At 35.2% G+C, this 22,096-nt stretch overlaps 1 protein-coding gene across 2 annotated transcripts; it reads right to left on the bottom strand.

The window, feature by feature from the left end:
* Positions 1-25: 25 nt before the first annotated feature.
* LRRC39 (leucine rich repeat containing 39) lies at positions 26-21,463 on the bottom strand. Of its 2 annotated transcripts, none has more exons than XM_005906516.3 (9): positions 21,327-21,463; positions 17,776-17,968; positions 10,202-10,307; positions 8,665-8,821; positions 7,965-8,101; positions 5,249-5,394; positions 4,123-4,275; positions 3,104-3,240; positions 26-282 (listed from the first exon to the last, which is right to left on the bottom strand). In XM_005906516.3, exons 2-9 carry the CDS (start codon positions 17,886-17,888, stop codon positions 227-229), a joined length of 1,005 nt encoding a protein of 334 aa, XP_005906578.2. In that variant the 5' UTR covers positions 17,889-17,968; positions 21,327-21,463; the 3' UTR covers positions 26-226. The 2 variants fall into 2 exon arrangements, with proteins under 2 accessions (XP_005906578.2, XP_070223715.1); XM_070367614.1 differs by having other exon boundaries at positions 17,874-17,968; positions 21,327-21,346.
* Between the last annotated feature and the right edge of the window lie 633 nt (positions 21,464-22,096).

The raw sequence follows: 22,096 nt of genomic DNA, 5'->3' as shown, positions 1-22,096 counted from the left end.
AAAGAAATTTTGAACAACATCTGTCTTCCACCAAAAAAAAATTTTTTTAATTGTATTTTTATATTCATGGAAATACCATTTAAATAGCAGATAATGTGAACTTTAAAAATGTTTTGGCCTCGTTGAACCTAGGTAATGGCTTTGTTTTTTACTTTAGAAATCCAAACAGTAGAGAATTCACCAAATTCCCAAAGCAATCCTCTTCAACAGGGCATCTTGAATTATACTATCCATCAGCATCTGTGGAGTTTGGGGAAGTAGTCGAGCAGTTGACTTGGTTACCTGAAACACATACCATGCCAACATGTAACTAGTACATTCACTTTCTATTTGCATTAATTTTAGAAACTAATTTTCCTTTGGTTTTATTTAATACTTTTTATTTTTCAAGTTCAAGATGTAATGATCAATTATCAGTTTACAACAAGGACCAATCTGAGAATTTGGTTTATGTATGGATTTTTTGTCCAGGCAGATCTGGAAAGAATAATTAATTGTGATTATTTGTTTCTATTACAAATAAATACAGAAATGTTCTCAATCAATTAATGAATTTATCTTCAGATTGCAAGAGCCATACCTGTATTTATATATTATCAAAATTTATCCATGACAGACACTAAAACTAAAGAGGTAATTGGATAATTACCTCTTGGATAATAACTAATTGGATAATTATCTAGTTAAAACTTCAAAAAGGATACTTATAAGCCTAATTCACAAATTAAATTGAAATTTGTAAATAACTTCTGAAGTTAATTAGGCATCAGTATCTTTTAATGGGTCATTTTTACATATATAAGGACAATTGCATGTATATTCTCTCCTGTTTGGGAAGATAATTTGGAATAAAGTAGAAATTAGATAGTGATACCAAAAACCTCACTTTTGGGCCTCAGCTCATAAGCAGTTTCTATGCACAAGTAAACATTAAACCAAACATATGGTAGGACTGTTAGTCTTTTCCTCATCTCATCCTTGGTTTTTTTCTGCTTTATTTGTAAAAATTGTCTTAATCATTGTACATTTGCCAAGATAAAGATCCAGAATTACTAATTTAGATATTATAATGATATTCTTAAATAACTAGTATTTGTAGGTCTGTGAGTATGTTAATTATAAAGTCTAGCACATTTTTACTTTCTGACCTTTCTACTTAGGTCTTACATATATCTCATGAGACTGCCTAGGTTCAGATCCTTACTACTTGATCTCTTTGTGCCTCAATTCCCCTCTTGAAATGGGGATGACGAAGATAATAATACCTCACAGGGTTGTCATATGAGCATTAAGTGATATAGCATATTAAAATGCTTAGAACAGTTCTAAGTACAGAGTAAGTACTTAATAAATATTATGTTTTTAATAGTACTAATTCATAAAAATATTTTTAATGACAGACTTGGTTTTATTATCTCTGTTTAAGTTGTAACCTTTTTTCTCTTGTTGTAAGTTCTATGTCAAATATTAAAGTAGTTGGATTATTTTTAAAATTAGCTATTCATGCCTGCAAATTGAGACCATAAAGGAAGATGATAATACATCGTAATAATTAACCCCAATTTTGCTGAGTTAGGCAATGCTAATTTGTGTCATACAGTCTGTTTTACTTTATTCAACAATTTATGCCTGGAAATAAAAAGATATTCTACAACAGACATTATCTCTGTTATATTTCATAAAACATACATACGCACACAAGAATTACACTGATGAAGTCCTGTGGACCATTTAGCTTAATGAATGTTTCTGACAATAATACCAGGTACTCTGTGGGAAGATAAGCCATAGAGTACTTGCTGTAGATCAACATGCCAGCTGTAGGTAAAGATTATTGTTTTCCCCAACCTTGCTTATTTCCCTTAAGATAACATGAGACAGTGAATATGTGGGATATACATAGGAGCTATTTCTTGACCGCAAAATTTGCAGGTTCAGTAAACTCCTTAAACTTTAGATTGATCTACACAACTACCTCTTCCTGCATGTCCCACAGGTACATCACATACACTGTGTTGAAACTTAAGTTCATGTTCCACTTCTACCACCAAACCAGCTTCATTTCCCCATCTCAGCATCACCAGTCATCTAGTTCCAGCCAAAACCAGATTCATCCTGGACTCCTCCTTTTTCTCATTTTCATTCAGTCATCAATTCTGTCTCCTACCTGTCTTTTATATATTTATACTCTGCTATCCAAACCTAGGCCCCAAAGTATTACAAATTTTTTACATATCTTCCTCCAGTCTGTCCTCCATGTTACTGTTTATGCAACCTTGCTACAACAGATCTAATGACCTTCCTTGGATGTTGGTAAAAATATTTTTTCCAGCTGAAAATACTCTTTACCTTTTGCTTGGATTATACCTGCTCTTCAAAGTAACTGAAGATGTAACTAAATTCTGTCTTTTAACTAAAAAATTCTTCACATTTTAGTGAATTATAAAACAATGTTTTCTATTACTATCGCTTATTTTTTATTAATAGATAATTATGCCCTTTGTCCTCTTCCCCTTGGGTTAAGTCATTCTATTCATAGTTAAAAAAAGCAACAAAAAGGTTTTAATTCTAAATTATCAGTGATCAAAATCTGTACATCAAAAACTCACATTGTAACTATTGGCTAAAATCTATGTTCTTTTGATACATTTCACTCCTAGGGACAGTAGCAAAATGTTTTTTCTTTAGTCAATTTTTTCTATTTGTGGATTATTGCAGAAAAGGGAAACAGTAGGGAAAGTAGTGTTTAATGAGTAAACTGACATAACAAACAGAATGAGGCAGTGAAGCTTTAAGAATTACATCTTCATTCACTTGGTTGTGCTTCAAGTTCTTGACCAAAGAAATTTATTTCCTGACTCTACTTGAAAGACTTCTTAACATTTTTACAACCTTTCTCTCCAAGGCTTTATCAAAATTGTGAACACATTTGAATTTCACTTTTTTTTTCCTTCAACAATATTTACTAAGAGACTAGGATTTGACAGAAAAGGTAAGATGGAATGAAAAGTCTATAAAGGAATTCATATATATATATATATACACACACATACACACATTACTAAAAAGAATTTTTAACCTGTGTTATATACAGATCTCATACCTGCTCTCCGTGACTCCTGTATATATGTGTGCATAAACTGAAGGCCGAATAATTCCCGTTCCTCTTCCTCTTCTATGTTTTCACTGGGAGGAAGTGTTACTTCCAGTTTCAATGGGTTGTCTCGGAAGTTGACAAACCTAGCAGTTCACCAAAAAACAGTATTTTTATAGGTGCCATAGAAGTGTACATTTATTTTCCTGGAGAAAGATCAAATGATAATATACTAAATTACTCTTTTTTAACTGGTTTCAATAACTGAACATCTTGGTGAGATGTGATATATCCCAAGAATCTTTAAGTTTCTTTCCTAGAAGAAAAAAATATTAGCTTTGGACAAATTTTTCAAGCTTGTAAAAGCAATTATTAGTCCATAGCATATGTTTAATGTGGTATAAGTTAACTTGCAAGAGCAATCCCAATGCATCTCAAAAGTACAATTAATGCTATGAACTTAAATTTTCTGCATATTTTTAAAAGTATGTCTTATCTATCGTATTTTCACCACCGGGTACAGGGCAATAGTTGCTAAATAAATGATTCTGTTGAAAGTTGCGGGATTTGTTGTGAATTCTAATGTCTTCTGCTCACTGTCAGGAAATTAAGTTTTGGAATGTACTTGAGGAAGATCTGTTAGTAATTAACTTAGTAAAAAGTTATATTTAACATTACCTGTGTCCATTTGTAGTTATTTAGAAGGAAAATAATCACTGTTCTTACAGTTTTGGTGTTTATATCATGGATAAAGTTAGCAATTATAAAGACGATTTTTAGGAAGATGTCACTAACAGATGGCATTCCTTAAAGCTGATAAATCCCACTACTGTTTTAGTTTCAAGGATTCTTGAGTAATTTAGGCCAGTATTATATGAATCCTATTTATAAATTATAGCACTTCAAAGTTGGAAGAGATTTTTAAATGTATGTAAATGAGAACTCAAATCTATTCATAACAGTTTCTTCATATTACTTTGTTCTGCAGCCAGAAAGGAACATGTGAGTTCCGTGTCTACAAGTTTTACCTTAGATTGGTCATCTTTTCCATACACACTGGAATATCTTGCAGTTTATTGTTGCTGAGAACAAGAGTACTCAGATTTTTCATACTGCTGATTGTTTCTGGCAAGCATGTTATTTCATTCCGTTGCAGCCATAATGTATGTAGATTTTGCATTCTAAAGAATTAAGAGGTTTCTGTGATTAATCACATATAATATGAAAACCCTGGTTCTTATTAACTTAAAAAAATTTAATGTCATACTATATAATATCTTGTTTAACCAGTCTATCTGAGTTAACCGACTTAACATTACCTGATTTTAGGGAAACTGCATCAGGGAGCTAATCTCCATCGACAGTACAACTCCCATGTAGTAGTAGAAATGAAGTCAAGGTATTCTATAATTCTTCACTATTTCATAGGATTTCTTGCAGAAGAACTGCTAAAATGTTATCTAACCTTAGTTAGAATCTTAAAAGCAAACTCAGAAATTATTAATTTGCCCATTTAGAGCAAGGCAAGTATGCATATTGTTTAACAGTGTGGGCTCAGGCCAGGGTGCAGGTGTTGATTAGTCACTAAGTCATATCTGATGCTTTTGAGACCCCAGGGGACTATAGCCCACCAGGCTCCTCTGTCCATGAGATTTCCCAGGCAAGAATCCTGGGGTCGGTTGCCATTTCCCTCCAGACCCAGGGATCGATCCCCACATCACTTGCATTGCAAGTGGATTTTTTACAGCTGAGCCACTGGAGGTTGTGGGTGCCTGGGTTCAAATCGTAGCAGTCACACTTACTGTGATCTTCAGCAATTCACTAACATCTCTACATCACTTTCCTCAATCAGTTTTTAAACTGCACAGAGCAAGCCCTAAGCAATGTTGTTATTGTGGCATATTCTTGTCAATTTGTTCATGTCAGAAAGTCCATTTTTCTGTTCCAAACCTCATGCCCCCTCCTTTTTTTTTGTCTGCACCACATGGCTTGTGGGATTTTAGTTCCCTGGACCAGAGATGGAATCCGAAGTAGCACTAAACAAATCTATTGTGAGTGATTATCTCTGGGGTCTCCTTTGTTTTGTTTGCTTTTCTTATTTGTCATAGATGGCTTCAACACATCTCTTGGTAGCAAAAAAAAAAGTTTTTTTACCTTTCTATAGTGTCAGGAAGTTGTTCAAGTCTGTTGCTTCCCATATCAAGCCACTCAAGGGCAGGCATGTTCAACACAGCAGGAGGGATTGTAGTAAAGAGGTTCATACTCAAATCAAGGTGAGTAAGCTTTAACAAATTGCTGAGCTGAAGAGGAAGGCAAAGTTTTTCAAACTGTCCACAATGTAACTACTACAACACTCACATTGGTAAAGGAGATATTTCATGTCAAGGAGTGTTTGTGTTATGCTTGGGCTTTATTTACTCATAGAAATCCATAGCAAATTTGAGAGAACAATAAAGCTAAATAACCTCCAGATAAATGAAAAGTTCTCACAGAAAGTTCATCTATTCAAAGAAAACATATCTTCCAAAATCACCAAGCTCCAGGGTTTAGAGCACCCACCTGGCAGAAGCTTTTGTTTTTCTTCCTGTGAGTAAATATGTTTTCCTTTTATCTAGTAGTCGAGATTTTTCTTGGGAAAACCCAAAGTTCAGAATAATATTTATCTTTGTTAAACCCTCTTTTTTGTGCCTGATGCTTTACACATGTTATCTCAGTCATAGAATTTACTGTTTGGTAAATTCTGTTTTTTAAATTAAAATATTAATAAAAAATTGATTAAGACTAGCAGCACCAGTGTGCTCAGCTTAAGAAAGCAAATATATTGATATCACTGTCTTCTATATACATCTCCCTTCTTCCTCTTGAACGATAACTCTATCCTGAATCTGGTATCTATTATTCCCATGCATTTTCAAATGTTTTTATTACTATACATAAATGTATGTTTTCTATGTTTTTCTCTCTATATATTACTATTATGTGTATTTTTTCAGAAACAAAATTATCTTTTTATATGTTTTAAAGATGATACTAATCTTTCTTTAACTTGATTTTATCTCTCAGTGTCAGTCTTTATATGAATCCTATTGATGCATACAGCTCTAGTTTAGTCATTAACTTTACAAAGTCTACCTTTTTTCCCTTTTACGGACAAAATGGTTTAGAGAGACCATGGGACTAGAAATCATGGAGCTATGATGTGCACTCAAGTTTTCATGGACCTAAAGTCACAAAATTTCTAAATTTCTCTTTCTTCTGTAGTGAAAATTTCAAAATGTAAGAATTTAGTTAAGTTTTATAAAAGATTCTCCATTTAGTTAGGCAACTCTATGTTTTCTTTCTGTCTCAGGGCACATTCAGATTCATTCCACAACTTTAACTAAAACTTCAAAAAGTGCAGAGATACAGTGATTATGGGTAATGCAAAAAGGCAGTTTTCCATTTAGTAGTGATATTCCTCCAACTTTAGAATTCAAGTGATGAAAAAAAAACTTTTTCAAAACCTGTCATTAGATTTTAAATTTTTCAGATGGTTCAGAATTGTATATAAAAAGATTACTTTTGCATTAGCATAATTATGTTTGTGTGTTACAGTGTTGCATCTTAATGGCTTAGAGATACATTTCCTGTAACAGGATTTCTCAATGGTACTAAGATCCTTTGGTTCTAGAAGAATGAAGAAAGATATTACAACCATTATAATCTAAATCTTCATTTTGCATATGTGAAAACTGAGACCTAACTTAGGTAAAATGGCATGTTCAAGGCCACACAGCTACTTAAAGGCCACACTTATGGGGAGGGAGGAGGGAGGAGGGTTCAGGATGGGGAGCACGGGTATACCTGTGGCAGATTCATTTCGATGTTTGGCAAAACTAATACAATATTGTAAAGTTTAAAAATAAAATAAAATTAAAAAAAAAAAAGAAAAAGAATTCCAGGCTCATGATCTCAGTTCAGTATTTGTTCCTATAAAACCTTTAAGTAAAGACATTAAGGTTAAGATAGGTTATTAGACATGCCCAAATTCACTTTTTACTGACCGAACCAAAGCTAAAAACAAAATCACAATAATTAGGAATTAGAAATGAAATATTTATTGGCCTTCTCTTAGATAAAAAGAAATTGTCCCTATGATCATGATTTTCATCATAATCAAGTATGATAACCAAGATGAAGTGAATTTTATTCTTTTATATAACTCTTATCCTGCAAAATCATTGTTTTCTAGGCAAAGCACCATGGAAATTTCCTTTGCTAATTCATAAGAGCCTTAAATATGCTTGAAAAATAATACAAGAATCTGTATCTCTATGATCAGTTTACCAATAAGATATACCGATGAAAGTTTGAAGGCTTCACAAGCTCATTGCCTTGGCTCTTCCTCGGTAGAGCCTGGGAAGCTAGCAAATGTACTTCCTAATCGGAAGGATTCATGTCTTTTCACTTCACCTGTATCTCAAAAGCTGATCACCTATAAAACCAACAGATAAAAAGAGTTTTTCTGTCACCACACTGCCTGTGCTTTATGATAAGGGCATTCATTCAGTATTACGTAATGACTTCATACTGAGCTGAGCCCTCAATTCTGGGAATAGAAACACGATTCTCACCCTGGCCTTCAAGGAGATCACAGTCTAGTCAACAAATAATGTCGGTACTGTGCCAATAATAGAAATATCTTTTATGCTAAATAGGTCTTTCTCTAATTAAAAACATGCTTTAAAATAATAAATTGTTTTCTCTAAATATTTTCTGAAATAAAATTTATAGCATTTTTTCATTAGTGTTATTTTTAGTGGTCATACAGGGGAGAAATAAATCACTATTAGATGGAAAATATAATCATAGGTATTTACATCATTCTGACCTCTTGTGGAAGATCACTTATGTCTCTGTTAACAGCAAGTTCAAGTTTCTCCAAGCTGGCACAGTAACTTAGTTCCATGGGGACAGTTTTGATTCTGTTGTAACTAAGAATCAGTTCCTGAAGTCTAGTGAGCAGTCCTATGGAAAAATAATACACAATAAATAGCAGAGGGATATAAAATACTGTTTCCAGTTATTAAGTATTACAGCATAACTTACTTTCCAGGTTCAAATTGGGAAATTCACATTTGGGCTCTTCCCTTTTCCTGGTATGTGTCCTGCCCCTTCTTCAGAAAAGCAGCAGATGATTTATCAGTCCATGCAAAAAAATTTTTTGTTCTGGTTTATCTGTACTATATCCTGACCAGTTTTCCATTTGGGGATTTTTTTCCCCCTCTTTTAAAGAATTTTATCTAATTTTTCTTTCTTGTCTTCAATCAGTTCCCTTGTAGAAGGAATAACTGAACTAACAATATTGTTTCCAGAATCAATACAATATTATTTCCAAAGAGACTTTTCTTGCATTAAAACCTCATCTTGAATCACCTCAGTAAACCCAGAAGCTTGGACCCCTGGAAGCTTCAACTCAGATGTTTAGAGTTTTCTCAAGATATAGGGCAATATAAAGATGAGATCTTTATTCCATGTATCAAAAAAAAATTCTCAATAAAAAACACAGGAATAGAAGCAATCTTCCTTACCAATTCCTCGAGGTATCTCAGTAATTGTGTTTCGAGATAAATCTAACACAATAAGGTTCTGGAACCTCCCAATGAATTCAGGAATTTTCAGCAAGCCAATTCTATGAAGTTGCCATTCCTGTAGCTGATTCAGTTTTAGTAGAGAAGAAGGGAGAGTCTAAACTCAAGAAAAAGAAATGACAGGGTTACTATATTACTTAAATTATTTCAGTATCATGCCACATTGAAATGTGATTGTAGAGATATTACTTGATTTGTAAAAGAAATTAGGAATATTTTTTCTTTAATGAGTTACATTTCCAAGTGCTTTGTGCTACTTCTAAGTTTTAAGAACTTTACTTTCCAGGGGGGATGCTAAACCTTCAAACCCCAGTCAGAATAACATAAGCAAAAATAAGGTATTTTAGTCAATATTGCTCACACATAGAGCTGTGTTCTAAAGATTCTTCATTAGGCTTAATGAGAGTACATATGGTATTGAAAATGAGAATATGGTGATTAATTGAAATTATAGAAGAAAAGATCATTTTAATCAGTAATTCAAACTTCTCTTCCCTTTCTTTTTTTAAAATTATTTATTTATTTTTGGCTGCTCTGGGTCTTTATTGCTGCGTGAAGGCTTTCTCTAGTTGCAGTGAGTGGGGGCTAGTCTCTAGTTGCTGTGGCCTCTCTTGTTGAGAAGCACAGGTTCTAAGCAGGCAAGCTTCAATAGTCGCAGCACACAGAGTCAGGTGCCCCATGGCATATGGCATCTTCCAGGACAAGGGATAGAACACATGTCCCCTACATTGGCATGTGGATTCTTAACCACTGGACCACCAGGAAAGTCCCTTTCCTTTCTGTTTTGAAATAGTATAGTGTTTTAAAGACGATTTTCTTTTAAATTAAGAGTTTTAAAGTTTCAACTGTTCTGAACTTTTTGCCTTTTCTCTATCAGCCTAAAGTAGCCAAAAGACAAAATAAAGGTGGTAACCACCTAGCTAAATATACCAATGTGTATGAAGACAAACACTGAGTTAAGGGATAAAGTTGGCCCTTGTTAAAATTATACTAGGCCTAACATACAATAATTAAACAGATATCTGTTTGTATATGTGTATGTGTGAAAAAGAGAGAGGGAGGAAAGGAGAGAAAGAGAAGATAATATGAATCCGATTGTGGACCTAAGAAAAATTAATATACATTTCCATTTTATGAACTTTTAACTGAGCATTAGCTTTGGAAAGCAATATGATTTTCATTAAACAGACAGTCTTTATGAAAAATGAGAAAATGCTTATTAGAAGGATTAGTGGAGAAAATATTACAAAGGACTGAAATTTAGGCAGCATTAAAGCACACTGGTTGAATTTTTGCACAAAAAAGTTGGGAAGTTATGTTCATTTTCAGTTCCTGTTGCCCAAATTCATTTGGTATTAAACACTATTAAAATCAGAATTCCTAACTATTTCAGACTTAAGCACACAGTCTAAGAATCATTCTCTCAACTCTCCCACACAATGCAAAATATTAAAAATATTGCTTCTATAAAGCTTACCTTCCATTCCTCTTTTTCTATCTTTAAAATGACTCTTCCATCTTCCTTGGTGACCTTTTCTCTTAGCTTGGTTAAGCATACTCGTTCTTCCCAGATTCGCACTAGCCTAGGAGACCAAGAAATCATTTTAGGTCGCAGGTAGTAAAATAGGTAGCATTCACTTTTGTATGAAAAAGTAACCCATTAAAAACAAACATTTGATTGACAGTATCTGGAAATCAGACAAGAATTATTTTGTAAGACATTTAATTTGATTAATATGATAAATGCCCTCTTTTTAAGTTTCTGAAAAGTATTATACCTCTCCTTAGATTTTTTGTACAGATTTGTTAAGATATAATTCATATACCGTAAAAATCTGACACAATTTGGTGTTTTCTGGTATATCTGCAGAGCTGTGCAACCATAACCACTGTCTGATCCAAACATTTTTAGCACTCAAGAAAGAACCCATGCCTGAGCAGTCACTCCCTATTCCTCCCTCCTTCAGCCCGTGGCAGCCAATAACCTCCTTTCTATATCTATGTATTTGCCTATACTAGATATTTCACATAAAAGGTATTCTATAATATGTGGTCTTTTGTGTAGCAGAGTTTTATCCAAAATTTGTGCATGTGTGTATCAGTACGGATTTCCTTTTTATAGAAGAAGAATATTCTACTGCATCAGTTAAGTTCAGTTCAGTCACTCAGTTGTTCCAACTCTTTGCAACCCCAAGGACTGCAGCATGCCAGGCCCCCCTGTCCATCATCAGCTCCAAGAGCCTACCCAAACTCAAGTCCACTGAGTCAGTGATGCCATCCAACCATCTCATCCTCTGTTGTCCCCTTCTCCTCCTGCCTTCAATCTTTCCCAGTATCAGGGTCTTTTCAAATGAGTCAGCTCTTCACATCAGTACTAGAGTTTCAGGTTCAACATCAGTCCTTCCAATGAACACTCAGGACTGATCTCCTTTAGGATGGACTGGTTGGATCTCCTTGAAGTCCAAGGGAGTCTCAAGAGTCTTCTCCAACACCACAGTTCAAAAGCATCAATTCTTTGGTGCTCAGCTTTCTTTATAGTCCAACTCTCACATCCATACATGACTACTGGAAAAACCATAGCCTTGATTAGATGGACCTTTGTTGACAAAGTAATGTCTCTGCTTTTTAATATGCTGTCTACGTTGGTCATAACTTTCCTTCCAAGGAGTGAGCATCTTTTAATTTCATGGCTGCAGTCATCATCTGCAGTGATTTTGGAGCCCAAAAAAATAAAGTCTGACACTGTTTCCACTGTTTCCCCATCTATTTGCCATTAAGTGACGGGACCAGATGCTATGATCTTAGTTTTCTGAATGTTGAGCTTTAAGCCAACTTTTTCACTCTCCTCTTTCACCTTCATCAAGAAACTCTTTAGTTCTTCTTCGCTTTCTGCCATAAGGGTGGTGTCATCTGCATATCTGAGGTTATTGGTATTTCTTCCAGCAATCTTGATTCCAGCTTGTGGTTCATCTATCCCAGCGTTTCTCATGATGTACTCTGCATAATAAGTTAAATAAGCAGAGTGACAATATACAGCCTTGATGTACTCCTTTCCCAGTCTGGAACCAGTCTGATGTTTCATGTCCAGTTCTAACTGTTGCTTCCTGACCTGCATACAGATTTCTCAAGAGGCAGATCAGGTGGTCTGGTATTCCTATCTCTTTTAGAATTTTCCACAGTTTATTGTGATCCACACGGTCAAAGGCTTTAGCATAGTCAATAAAGCAGAAATCGATGTTTTACTGAAACTCTCTTGTTTTTTCAATGATCCAACGATGTTGGCAATTTGATCTCTGGTTCCTCTGCCTTTTCTAAATTTAGCTTGAACATCTGGAATTTCACAGTTCATGTATTGCTGAAGCCTGGCTTGGAGAATTTTGAGTATTACTTTACTAGTATGTGAGATGAGTGCAATTGTGCAGTAATTTGAGCATTCTTTGGCATTGCCTTTCTTTGGGATTGGAATGAAAACTGACCTTTTCCAGTCCTGTGGCCACTGCTGAGTTTCCCAAATTTGCTGGTGTATTGAGTGCAGCACTTTCACAGCATCATCTTTTAGGATTGAAATAGCTCAACTGGAATTCCATCACCTCCACTAGCTTTGTTCATAGTGATGCTTCCTAAGACCCACTTGACCTCGCATTCCAGGATGTCTACTCTAGGTTGGTGATCACACCATTGTGATTATCTGGGTTGTGAAGATCTTTTTTGTACAGTTCTTCTGTGTATTCTTGCCACCTCTTCTTAATATCTTCTGCTTCTGTTAGGTCCATACCATTTCTGTCCTTTATTGTGCCCATCTTTGCATGAAATGTTCCCTTGGTATCTCTAATTTTCTTGAAGAGATCTCTAGTCTTTCCCATTCTGTTGTTTTCCTCTATTTCTTTGCATTGATCGCTGAGGAAGGCTTTCTTATCTCTCCTTGCTATTCTTTGGAACTCTGCATTCAAATGGGAATATTTTTCCTTTTCTCCTTTGCTTTTCACTTCTCTTCTTTTCACAGCTATTTGTAAGGCTTCCTCAGACAGCCATTTTGCTTTTTTGCATTTCCTTTCCATGGGGATGGTTTTGATCCCTGTCTCCTGTACAATGTCACAAACCTCTGTCCATAGTTCATCAGACACTCTGTCTATCAGATCTAGTCCCTTAAATTCTACTGCATGGATATACCAAAGTTGTTGACCCATTCATCAGTTGATGGACATTTTTAACTATTATAAATAATGCTTCTATGAATATTCATGTAAAACTTTCAGGTAGATCTATGTTTTCATTTCTCTTGAGTGTGTGTATATTCCTAGGAGTGGAATTGCTGGATCATTTCATAAATCTACATTTAACTTTTTTAAGCCAAACTGTGCCCAAATTGCTTGCATCATTTTCCCTTCCCACCAGCAATGTATGAGGGCTCTAGTTGCTCCATAGCTTTGCGAACAGTTCTTAGTGTCCATCTTCTTGATCATAGCTATCCTAGTGGGTGTGAAGTGGTACCTCATTGTTGTTTTGATTGGCATTTATTAAATATCTAATCTATAGATATCTAGTTTAAAAGTTTTTAAAAGGCTTGCAAATGATATAGTTCAACTTCAGAGTTAAATTATATATTACTATATTCCATTTTATCCAGATTTAGTTTTCCAGATATAAAAATGCACAAAATTCTGGAATACATCCTATTGAATTTTGGTTCATAACAAAAATACATAATGTCAAGCTACAAAAATGACTAACAAAGGTTGCAGAAGGTTACCTATTCCTATACTAGAAATTTTTCACATATGAAAAATAAAGAATGAGTTTAGAATTGAAAAATTTACACTTTTAGCCTATTAGAATGATATAGAATAAACAAAATATAAGCAATCATAAAAGAAAAAAGGTTTAATCAATTTGAATATTTATTTACCAAAATTCTCTTGACAATCTGGGAGTTAATATATATTCTTAGCAATTTTACATACTAACTGATCTTCAGGGAGGGTTTTATTTTAACGAACAGAAAACCAAACATCTCTAAAAGTGTAATATTTGCTATCTCTGTATGTTTGTGTTTGCAAAATATTTCTATGGAGCCTGCATATTTTCATCCACTACTTTTCTGAAAATTAACTGATTTGCTAACAATTGCACTGCGGCCATGACCGTGTGTGGCCTTCCAGACTCAACAGTCGCTCACTCACGCCCAACTCTTCGCGGCCCCATGGACTGTAGCCCACCAGAATCCTCTGTCCATGGAATTTTCCAGGCAAGAATACTGGAGTGGGTTGCCATGCCCTCCTCCAGGGGCTCTTCCCAACCCAGGGACTGAACCCAGGTCTCCTGCATTGCAGGCGGATGCTTTACCGCCTGAGCTACGAGGAAAGCCCTAGTAGGGAAGCTTCCAATAAATGTGATTAACTGAGACAAAATATATGATGCCTTATATTCAATTATACCATGTTTTATAAAAATAGAATTATTCAAATGGTAGACATAATGATTATTAATTACTATACTACTCACTGAGATATACACATTCCAGAGTAAGATATAATGTTGAGCAATGAGGTGTCTTACTCCCTATACTCTAACTTCAATTAAAGATCTCCATCAAGCACCTATTATATGCCAAATATTATGTTAGACTTTGTGGATACAAAAACCTCTGTCCTTAATGAGTTTATAGTGAGGGTAACTATTACCAGATAAGTTTATTTCCATTTCTTTAATGATTCACTTATTCTTTCTGGCTCTGTGTGATCTAAATCCAGAATGTATCACTTAATTCAGAGATCACAGACAAGACATCTCACTTCCAAGGATTTTGCCAATAATATATGGGGTTTGGATTAAATAATATCTAGTGTTTCTTCTAGCTCTAATATTCTGTAATTCCTACACTGCTTATTTTAAGCTTGAGGCTCTTTCAAGTTTTGAATAGAAATTTTCTACCTCCTCTAAAACCCTTTTATTATACTCTAAAGCGTTTGATGCTTTTGAAACTGTGGTGTTGGAGAAGACTCTTGAGAGTCCCTTGGACTGCAAGGAGATCTAAACAGTCCATTCTGAAGGAGATCAGCCCTGGGTGTTCTTTGGAAGGAATGATGCTAAAGCTGAAAGTCCAGTACTTTGGCCACCTCATGTGAAGAGTTGACTGATTAGAAAAGACTCCGATGCTGGGAGGGATTGGAGGCAGGAGGAAAAGGGGATGACAGAGGATGAGATGGCTAGATGGCATCACCGACTCGATGGACGTAAATTTGAGTGAACTCCGGGAGATGGTGATGGACAGGGAGGCCTGGCGGGCTGGGATTCATGGGGTCGCAAAGAGTTGGACACGACTGAGCGACTGAACTGAACTGAACTGAAAGCCTTTGTCAAATGTCGTTATATCAACTCTTACCCAAGTGCTTAATTTTGTTCCAGGCCACCTTGTATCAAAAGACAGAACAATTTCTGTTTACATGTAAGGCTTGGGGGACTTCCCTGGTGGTACATGGTTAAGACTTCATGCTTCCACTGCAGGAAGCATGGGTCAGATTCCTGGTGGGGGAACTTAAGATCCCATGGTGCAACCAAAAAAAAAAAAGTTAAACTTAAGGGTTTTTAGTTAAATCTTTAGCCACTTTTAGCTGAGAAAAGAGCATTAGATTACATTCTTATCTTTTTTTGGCCCTTGCCTGTTTTGTGCAGAGAAAATTGAAGCTGCTGAAATTAAATGATTCTTAGCCAGACATGTTTAATATTAATAGGTGAAAGTCAGGAGTAAAGAAATAACTCATGATTTCTGACCACTGTTTTTTAAAAAGTTGGATAGGATTTATTTATTAAGCGTTACTTGAGTTAAAAGAGAACAGTCTTATGGTTGCCAAGGATGGGAGTGTTGGAGGGGGGAGGCTTGGGAGTTTGGGATTAGGAGATATAAAGTAGTATATATAGGATGGATAAACAACAAGGAACTATATTCAATAGCCTGTGATAAACCATAATGGAAAAGAATATGAAAAAGGATATATATATATGTGTGTGTGTGTGCGTAACTGAGTCACTTTGCTATACAGCAGTAATTAATATGACATTGTAAATCAACTATATTTCAGTAAAATTTTTAAAAAAGAGTACTCAAGTTTGTCATAATTGTATAATATAAACATAATAGGTTTTGTAAGAGTAGTTTTACTGTAAAGGGTCAATCTAGGGAAATTTAAGACCTGAGGTTAATATAATGCTTACTGAGTCAGATTGCTTAGGTATGAATACTAGTAAATACCAGTTCCACATTTATTAGCAGTATGATCTTTGACAAGTTACCTAGGCCTATCCTTCAGGTTTTCCAACTTTAAAATGGAGAAAATAACATCACCCATGTGTCACAGAGATTGCTTATCATTCTCCAATATGTTATTCCTCTTCTTCCTCATAATAGATCCTCTAAATATAACTGGGCACAAGACTTCATTTAGCCATCCTCCCCTGCAGTTAGGAATGGGTCATGTGAAGCTTTGGCTAGTGAGATGTTAGCAGAAATAGTAATGTGTGCAACTTCCGGCTGGCTGGAATCAAGTACGTTGGCCACAATTGGTCTATCTGTATTTCGGGCCATGAAGTAACTAAAGTCTGTTCCTAAAGGAATGGAAACCATGCCCAGTTGAGCAACATGATAAAAAGCCTGAATGTCTGACGCAGTGGAGTGCTATGCCAGTCCTCTTCTTTTCTGGGAGAATACCAGTTATTTCCAAGTTTTTACACTCCCTCCAAGTTACCCAAGTATAAATCTTCATTTGTCTAAACCAGTCATACAATCTCATTCCCCTAAAAGGTTACTGGATTAAGGGTATAAAAATGACCTGATTCTGGCCCATGAGAGGTGAAGGAGAGGTTAGCTAGGGGACCTCAGAAAGGTATTTTCATTCTTAAATAAGAAACAGAAATAAATATAATTGTTCCCACTCTTCCAATAACATAATGATGTCTGGCTGCGATGCCTGAAAGTGTACCAGCCACCCTGCAACACTGAGAGAAGCTAACCTGAGGACCAAACTGGCATACCAAAATTAGCTGTGAAGGTGGAAGAAACAGAGTCCAAAAAATTGTGGAAGCTTTGGAATCGCCTAAACTCAGGACTTCCCTATTGTTTAAGCCATTTTTAGTCATGTTTTCTTTTATTAGCTGACACAAGACCATTTTTTAAAATGAGATATAATTGGCATATAACATTATATTAAGTCTAATACAACATAATGGTGCAAGTCTAATGGTACAACAAGTCTAATGTTCAGTGGTACGACAATTCAAGTCTAGTACAACATAATGGCTTGATATGTGTACATGTTGCAAAACACTAAACATTGCCATTCAATGTTTAGAAAGAGATCTAATGAGTGATAACTGTAGGGAGCTATATGGGATCTATGAGGACAGGGGCTATCCTTGTAAAAGTAATGCGATACTTTGGAAACATCCAGTGAGGAAAGTAGGTAGGTATCAATAAGGCAGAGGAAATGAGAGTCAAACTATAATCCAAAGAGAGGACTCAGGTGATCCACAGTGGCCCTGGCTGGAACTCACAGCTATTTAGTTAGGTGAGAATCAACTGAACTTTCTAATGCAAGATGTTGTTTTAACTCCTAGGGAATATAATGTTGAACAAACAATCTCTGAAAAGTAGACTGCTGCTGCTGCTGCTGCTAAGTCGCTTCAGTTGTGTCCGACTCTGTGCGACCCCATAGACGGCAGCCCACCAGGCTCCCCCATCCCTGGGATTCTCCAGGCAAGACTGGAGTGGGTTGCCATTTCCTTCTCCAGTGAAAAGTAGACTAAATGATACTAATCGAACTTTGATGAATGTTGAACAGACTCCTAGGATAATTACTAAATTCATTTGTATTTTTTGTGGCTAGAATCATATGGCCACACTTCATTGTCAGGTGCTTCCTTTAGTTATATTTTCAGTTTTCTGTAAATAAAAACTTCTATAAAATTCAATAATAAGGCAATTAATAAATACTACTTTAATAATGAAGATGTTATAAATTTTTGTTAATTCAAAATAATAAACATGTTTTAGCATACTTTTGTTGGAATTCCTTCTCTCGCTTCAGGTCTTCATTGAGTTTCTTTATTCTTTTTTCCCAAACTTCCTTTACAGCATTGACAGCCCCAGTACTAACCACATTTTCTGACATGATTTCTCCACATTGTCACAGGGTCACCAACTTCATTAAATTTTGAGTAACTGAATCACAGATGCCATCTCAAAAAGGACCTGATTGAACCAGAGAAGGTGGGGGGAAATGTGTTTCAGAATGTTTATTGAGTGCCATAATGAACATAATAGCTTATATTTATTGAACACATTCTGTTTCCAAGACTATTTAATGTACTTTACATGCCATATTTCACTTAATAATTCTCATAAAAATGTCATGACATGGGTACTTTTATTGTCTTTGTATAAAGAGGAGAAAATCAAGCCCTAGAAAAGGTGGCTAAGTGGTTTACATCCTGTTTCTAATAAGTGACAGAGGGTGGAACTGATGCCAAGTCTACTTCCTTTGCTACTATTAATTCACAGTAATGAAACACTGCAACCGCTTTACATGTCCAATTATAGGGAAATATGCAGTAATGGATATACAAGATGAGCAGGCATCTTGACAGAGCTACTTAATCTAGACCCTATATACACAAGCTGGAATTCAGTTAAGTGGTAATATAGTGGGATTGTTTGCCCTTGTGGAAAATAAATTGCAAATGGACTCATCTAACATTGAGGATTGTGACCTGAATCTTGGAAAAGAGAGGCAAACAATAATAGGGGAATGGTTATGTAAGTCACGGTAGATCTATTTGATGAGATGTTCTCTGCCTCTCATGTAGTGGTATTGATTTTTCACCAAATTAACTAGCAATAATGAAGGAGTTTGATTCACAATTAATTTAATTATGTCTTCAAAATTCAAGGAGTAAAAGATGTCCACAACTACCACTTCTATTCAACATTGTATTGAAATGCAATAAAGCAATATTGTGAATAAAATAGACAGATATACAGTTTGGAAAGGAGAAGTAAAATTTGCAACAGCATGGAAAAAAAGGTGCTCTCATACACCACATGTGACAGCGCACATTGTTACAGTCTCTATGGAGAGAATTTTGGTAATGTCTATCAAACTTAAAAGTCACACCAACACTTGTAGGAATTTACACTGAAAATATTTTCGATTTGAAAATGACACATACAAAATTATTCACTGTAGGGTTTTTCATGACAGCAAAAGGTTGGAAACAACAATAACTTTCTACCAGTAAATTACAGTAGATGCATATTATGAGAAATTATATAGCTCCATAAAGAAGGAAAAGCATGTTATAAACTGACAAAGCATGATATCCAAAATGACACAATTTATCCATTCTAATTAATGTGGATATTTAGATCCCAAATTTTTGCTCTAATGAGCAAAACTGTTTCTGAAATTCCTGTTCTTATCTTCTTGCTGCTCAAGTGGTATTATTTCTATTGAGTATACCCAGAATTAGAATTGTTAGATCACTATGTTCAAATTGATAAGATAGAGGCCAATTGTTTTCCAAATTGATAAGATAGAGGCCGATTGTTTTCCTTGTAGTTGTAGTAAGTAATTTCCAATGGAAAACAAGTGGCCTCTACCTTAATTATAGGAACAGTTTCCATTGGAAATTGTTTCCCCATTGATGTATATCCTCACCCCATATTACTGCATAAAATGATATCATGATCATAATTTATGGTTTTTGGATTATTAACTGCTCCAGGCTAATAAAGATTGCCCGACTAAATGAAAGACAAAATCCTGTGTATTATTTACAAGGTCATACCTAAAACATGAAAATAGAAAAAATGGAAGGCACAAAATAGAAAAAGATCAATCTAGGTTTATACCCAAGAGAAATTAAAATATATGTTCACACAAAAACTTGTACATGAATGTTGATAATAGTATTATTCACAATGGCCCCAAAGTGGAAAACAAGTAGCTGACAAGTGTAAACAAATGGCCGTTAACTAACAAATGGCTATTAATGAACAAAATGTGACATATCCATACAATGGAATGTTATTCTGGCATGAAAAGGAACCTAAGCACTGCAACGTCATGGGGAAACTTTGAGTAAAATGATGTTGATAGAAGACACAAAACACCAAAAATTGTATTATCCCATTTATATGAAATGTCCAGAATAGGCAAATCCATGAAGAAAGAATGTAGATCAATGATAACCACGGGGCTTTGCTAAGGGTACAAAGTTTCTTTTCTGAGTGATGAAAATCAACTTTTGAAATAAATCGACCTATGAAAAAGCAAAGATTATTTGTGGCTAAAAAAAACAGAATGTAATACATCTTCAAAATATAAAAATAAAAGTCCTTTTAATAGGGTGTAGAAGGATATGAGATAATAGAGGGTGAGGGAGATAAGAGATATAGTCTATACTTTATGGAATGAGAGAGATTTAAGTATTGAAACTATAAGGCAACAAAAAAGAAATTAAAAGAGATATAACTCTATGGGAGTGCAGGTGAATTTAAGCATCATCTTTCATAATGAGACAATAGATAATGTCTAAAGCTGAGAAGACACAGCATACTGCCTTGAAAAAGAAAAAAAGTATTAAGGAGGTAACCACTGAAAACTAAATACTGAAATAGTTAAAATGGTTACTTTTAGGGTGATAAAAAGGGTACAAAATATTGCTTTTTCACTATTAATCTCCTCTAAATTACTGATTTCTTTAAACTAAAACTGTGATTTGTGTGTGAGAGATAGAAAGGCAGAGACAGAGAGAGGAATAAAAATGTATTAAAAAAGGGAAAAGTTTAACATTTGAGGATGAATATATAATTACTGATATGCAGGAAATTATTAGGAGGAGGTCCTTACTTAAAGCAATAAATGCAGCATTTAAATGGGAACAGACTTGCAAGATCTTTCTCCCATCAAGAAACTAGGAGTATTTATGCTGATAATCCAGTCCTCTGGGTATTAATATCACTGTCCAGTTATAATTTATTGTCTCAGATGTAAGCAGGTTTGAAGCATGCATTTTATCAGATAATAAAGAATTAAAATCTCAAGTACCTACATGTAAATGTGTATTTTACTAGACATGTATAACTTCATGTGCCAATTCATTTCCCCATTTCCCATGAAACTTTGATCAACCATCAATTTTCCTATAACAGTAACCAATGTCCCTTTGAGGAAAACAAGTCAGTAGTGATATATGTATTTCTGCCTCCCACGTGGGATTGTATTCTCTACCTTGGTTATTACAACAGAAAAACAGAAACCATGGCAGTAAAGTAAGCATGGTTGTGACATGACTGAGGAGTCAACTCCCCAGAGTCAAAAGAAAACAAAAGAACTATAATCTCTGAAGAAACACTTCTTGATTTCTGGGGAAGTCAGTTTTCCAGAGGAGGACAACTAGATGAATGACTATGAACCTCCAAAGAGACTTTTAAATTCAATTCCAACTTTAGTTGTACCTTCCAGCAAACACAGACGCAGTAAAAACATCAACAGCTATCTATTTATAAGTCAAGAGTAGGAAAAAAAATGTTTTTGAAAAATACGTACCGCGGTCAGTGCATACAGGAGCTGACATGTCCAAAGTTAGTGTATCAACTAGGAGTGGACTGAAGGCAGAATTGTTTTCAATGTGACTCCCAGTGATGAAAATCCTCAGACTGTAGCTGGGTGAAATTTAATGTCAGCCTAATTCTAATTTTAGTTCATGGACAAAGCTGAGAATAGCAAAAATCACATGGAGCTTCTGTGCAAAGGACCAACTGATAACACATGTGAGTGCATTCCGTGTACTGCAAAATGCGGTGCTGCAGGTATTATAAAACTATCTCCAGCATGCATGCTAAGTTGCTTCAGTCATGTCCGGCTCTTTGTGAGCCTATGGACTGTAGCCCACCAGGCTCCTCTGTCCATGGAATTTTCCAGACAAAAATACTTGAGTGAGTTGCCATTTCCTACTCCAGAGGATCTTCTTGACCCAGGGATTGAACACATATCTCCTGCGTCTCCTGCATTGGTTGGCAGATTCTTTATCACTAGCAACATCTGGGAAGCCCCAATTATTTCACAGAAATTCTCTAATGCCTCTATAGTGAATAAGTTCAGAGAGTTGTGGGGTTTCTCAAGATCACAGAAACAGTAAAGGAGATCACAGAACCTAAACTCTATAATCTCCCTGTCCAGAGAGCTGGCACCATTCCACACACAGCTGCCTTGAATACATTCATAAGTCAACACCGAAGTTCAGGGAGGAGCTTTTTTTCCATTAAAGAAGACTAAATTGTCCCCTTGGAAACAATTTAGATTTATTTCTGCGTTTG

Source organism: Bos mutus, chromosome 3, assembly GCF_027580195.1.
Source record: "Bos mutus isolate GX-2022 chromosome 3, NWIPB_WYAK_1.1, whole genome shotgun sequence".
NCBI classification, from domain to species: domain Eukaryota; kingdom Metazoa; phylum Chordata; class Mammalia; order Artiodactyla; family Bovidae; genus Bos; species Bos mutus.
The sequence above is the reverse complement of the archived record's forward strand: the minus strand, read 5'-3'. Positions and strand labels throughout refer to the sequence as shown.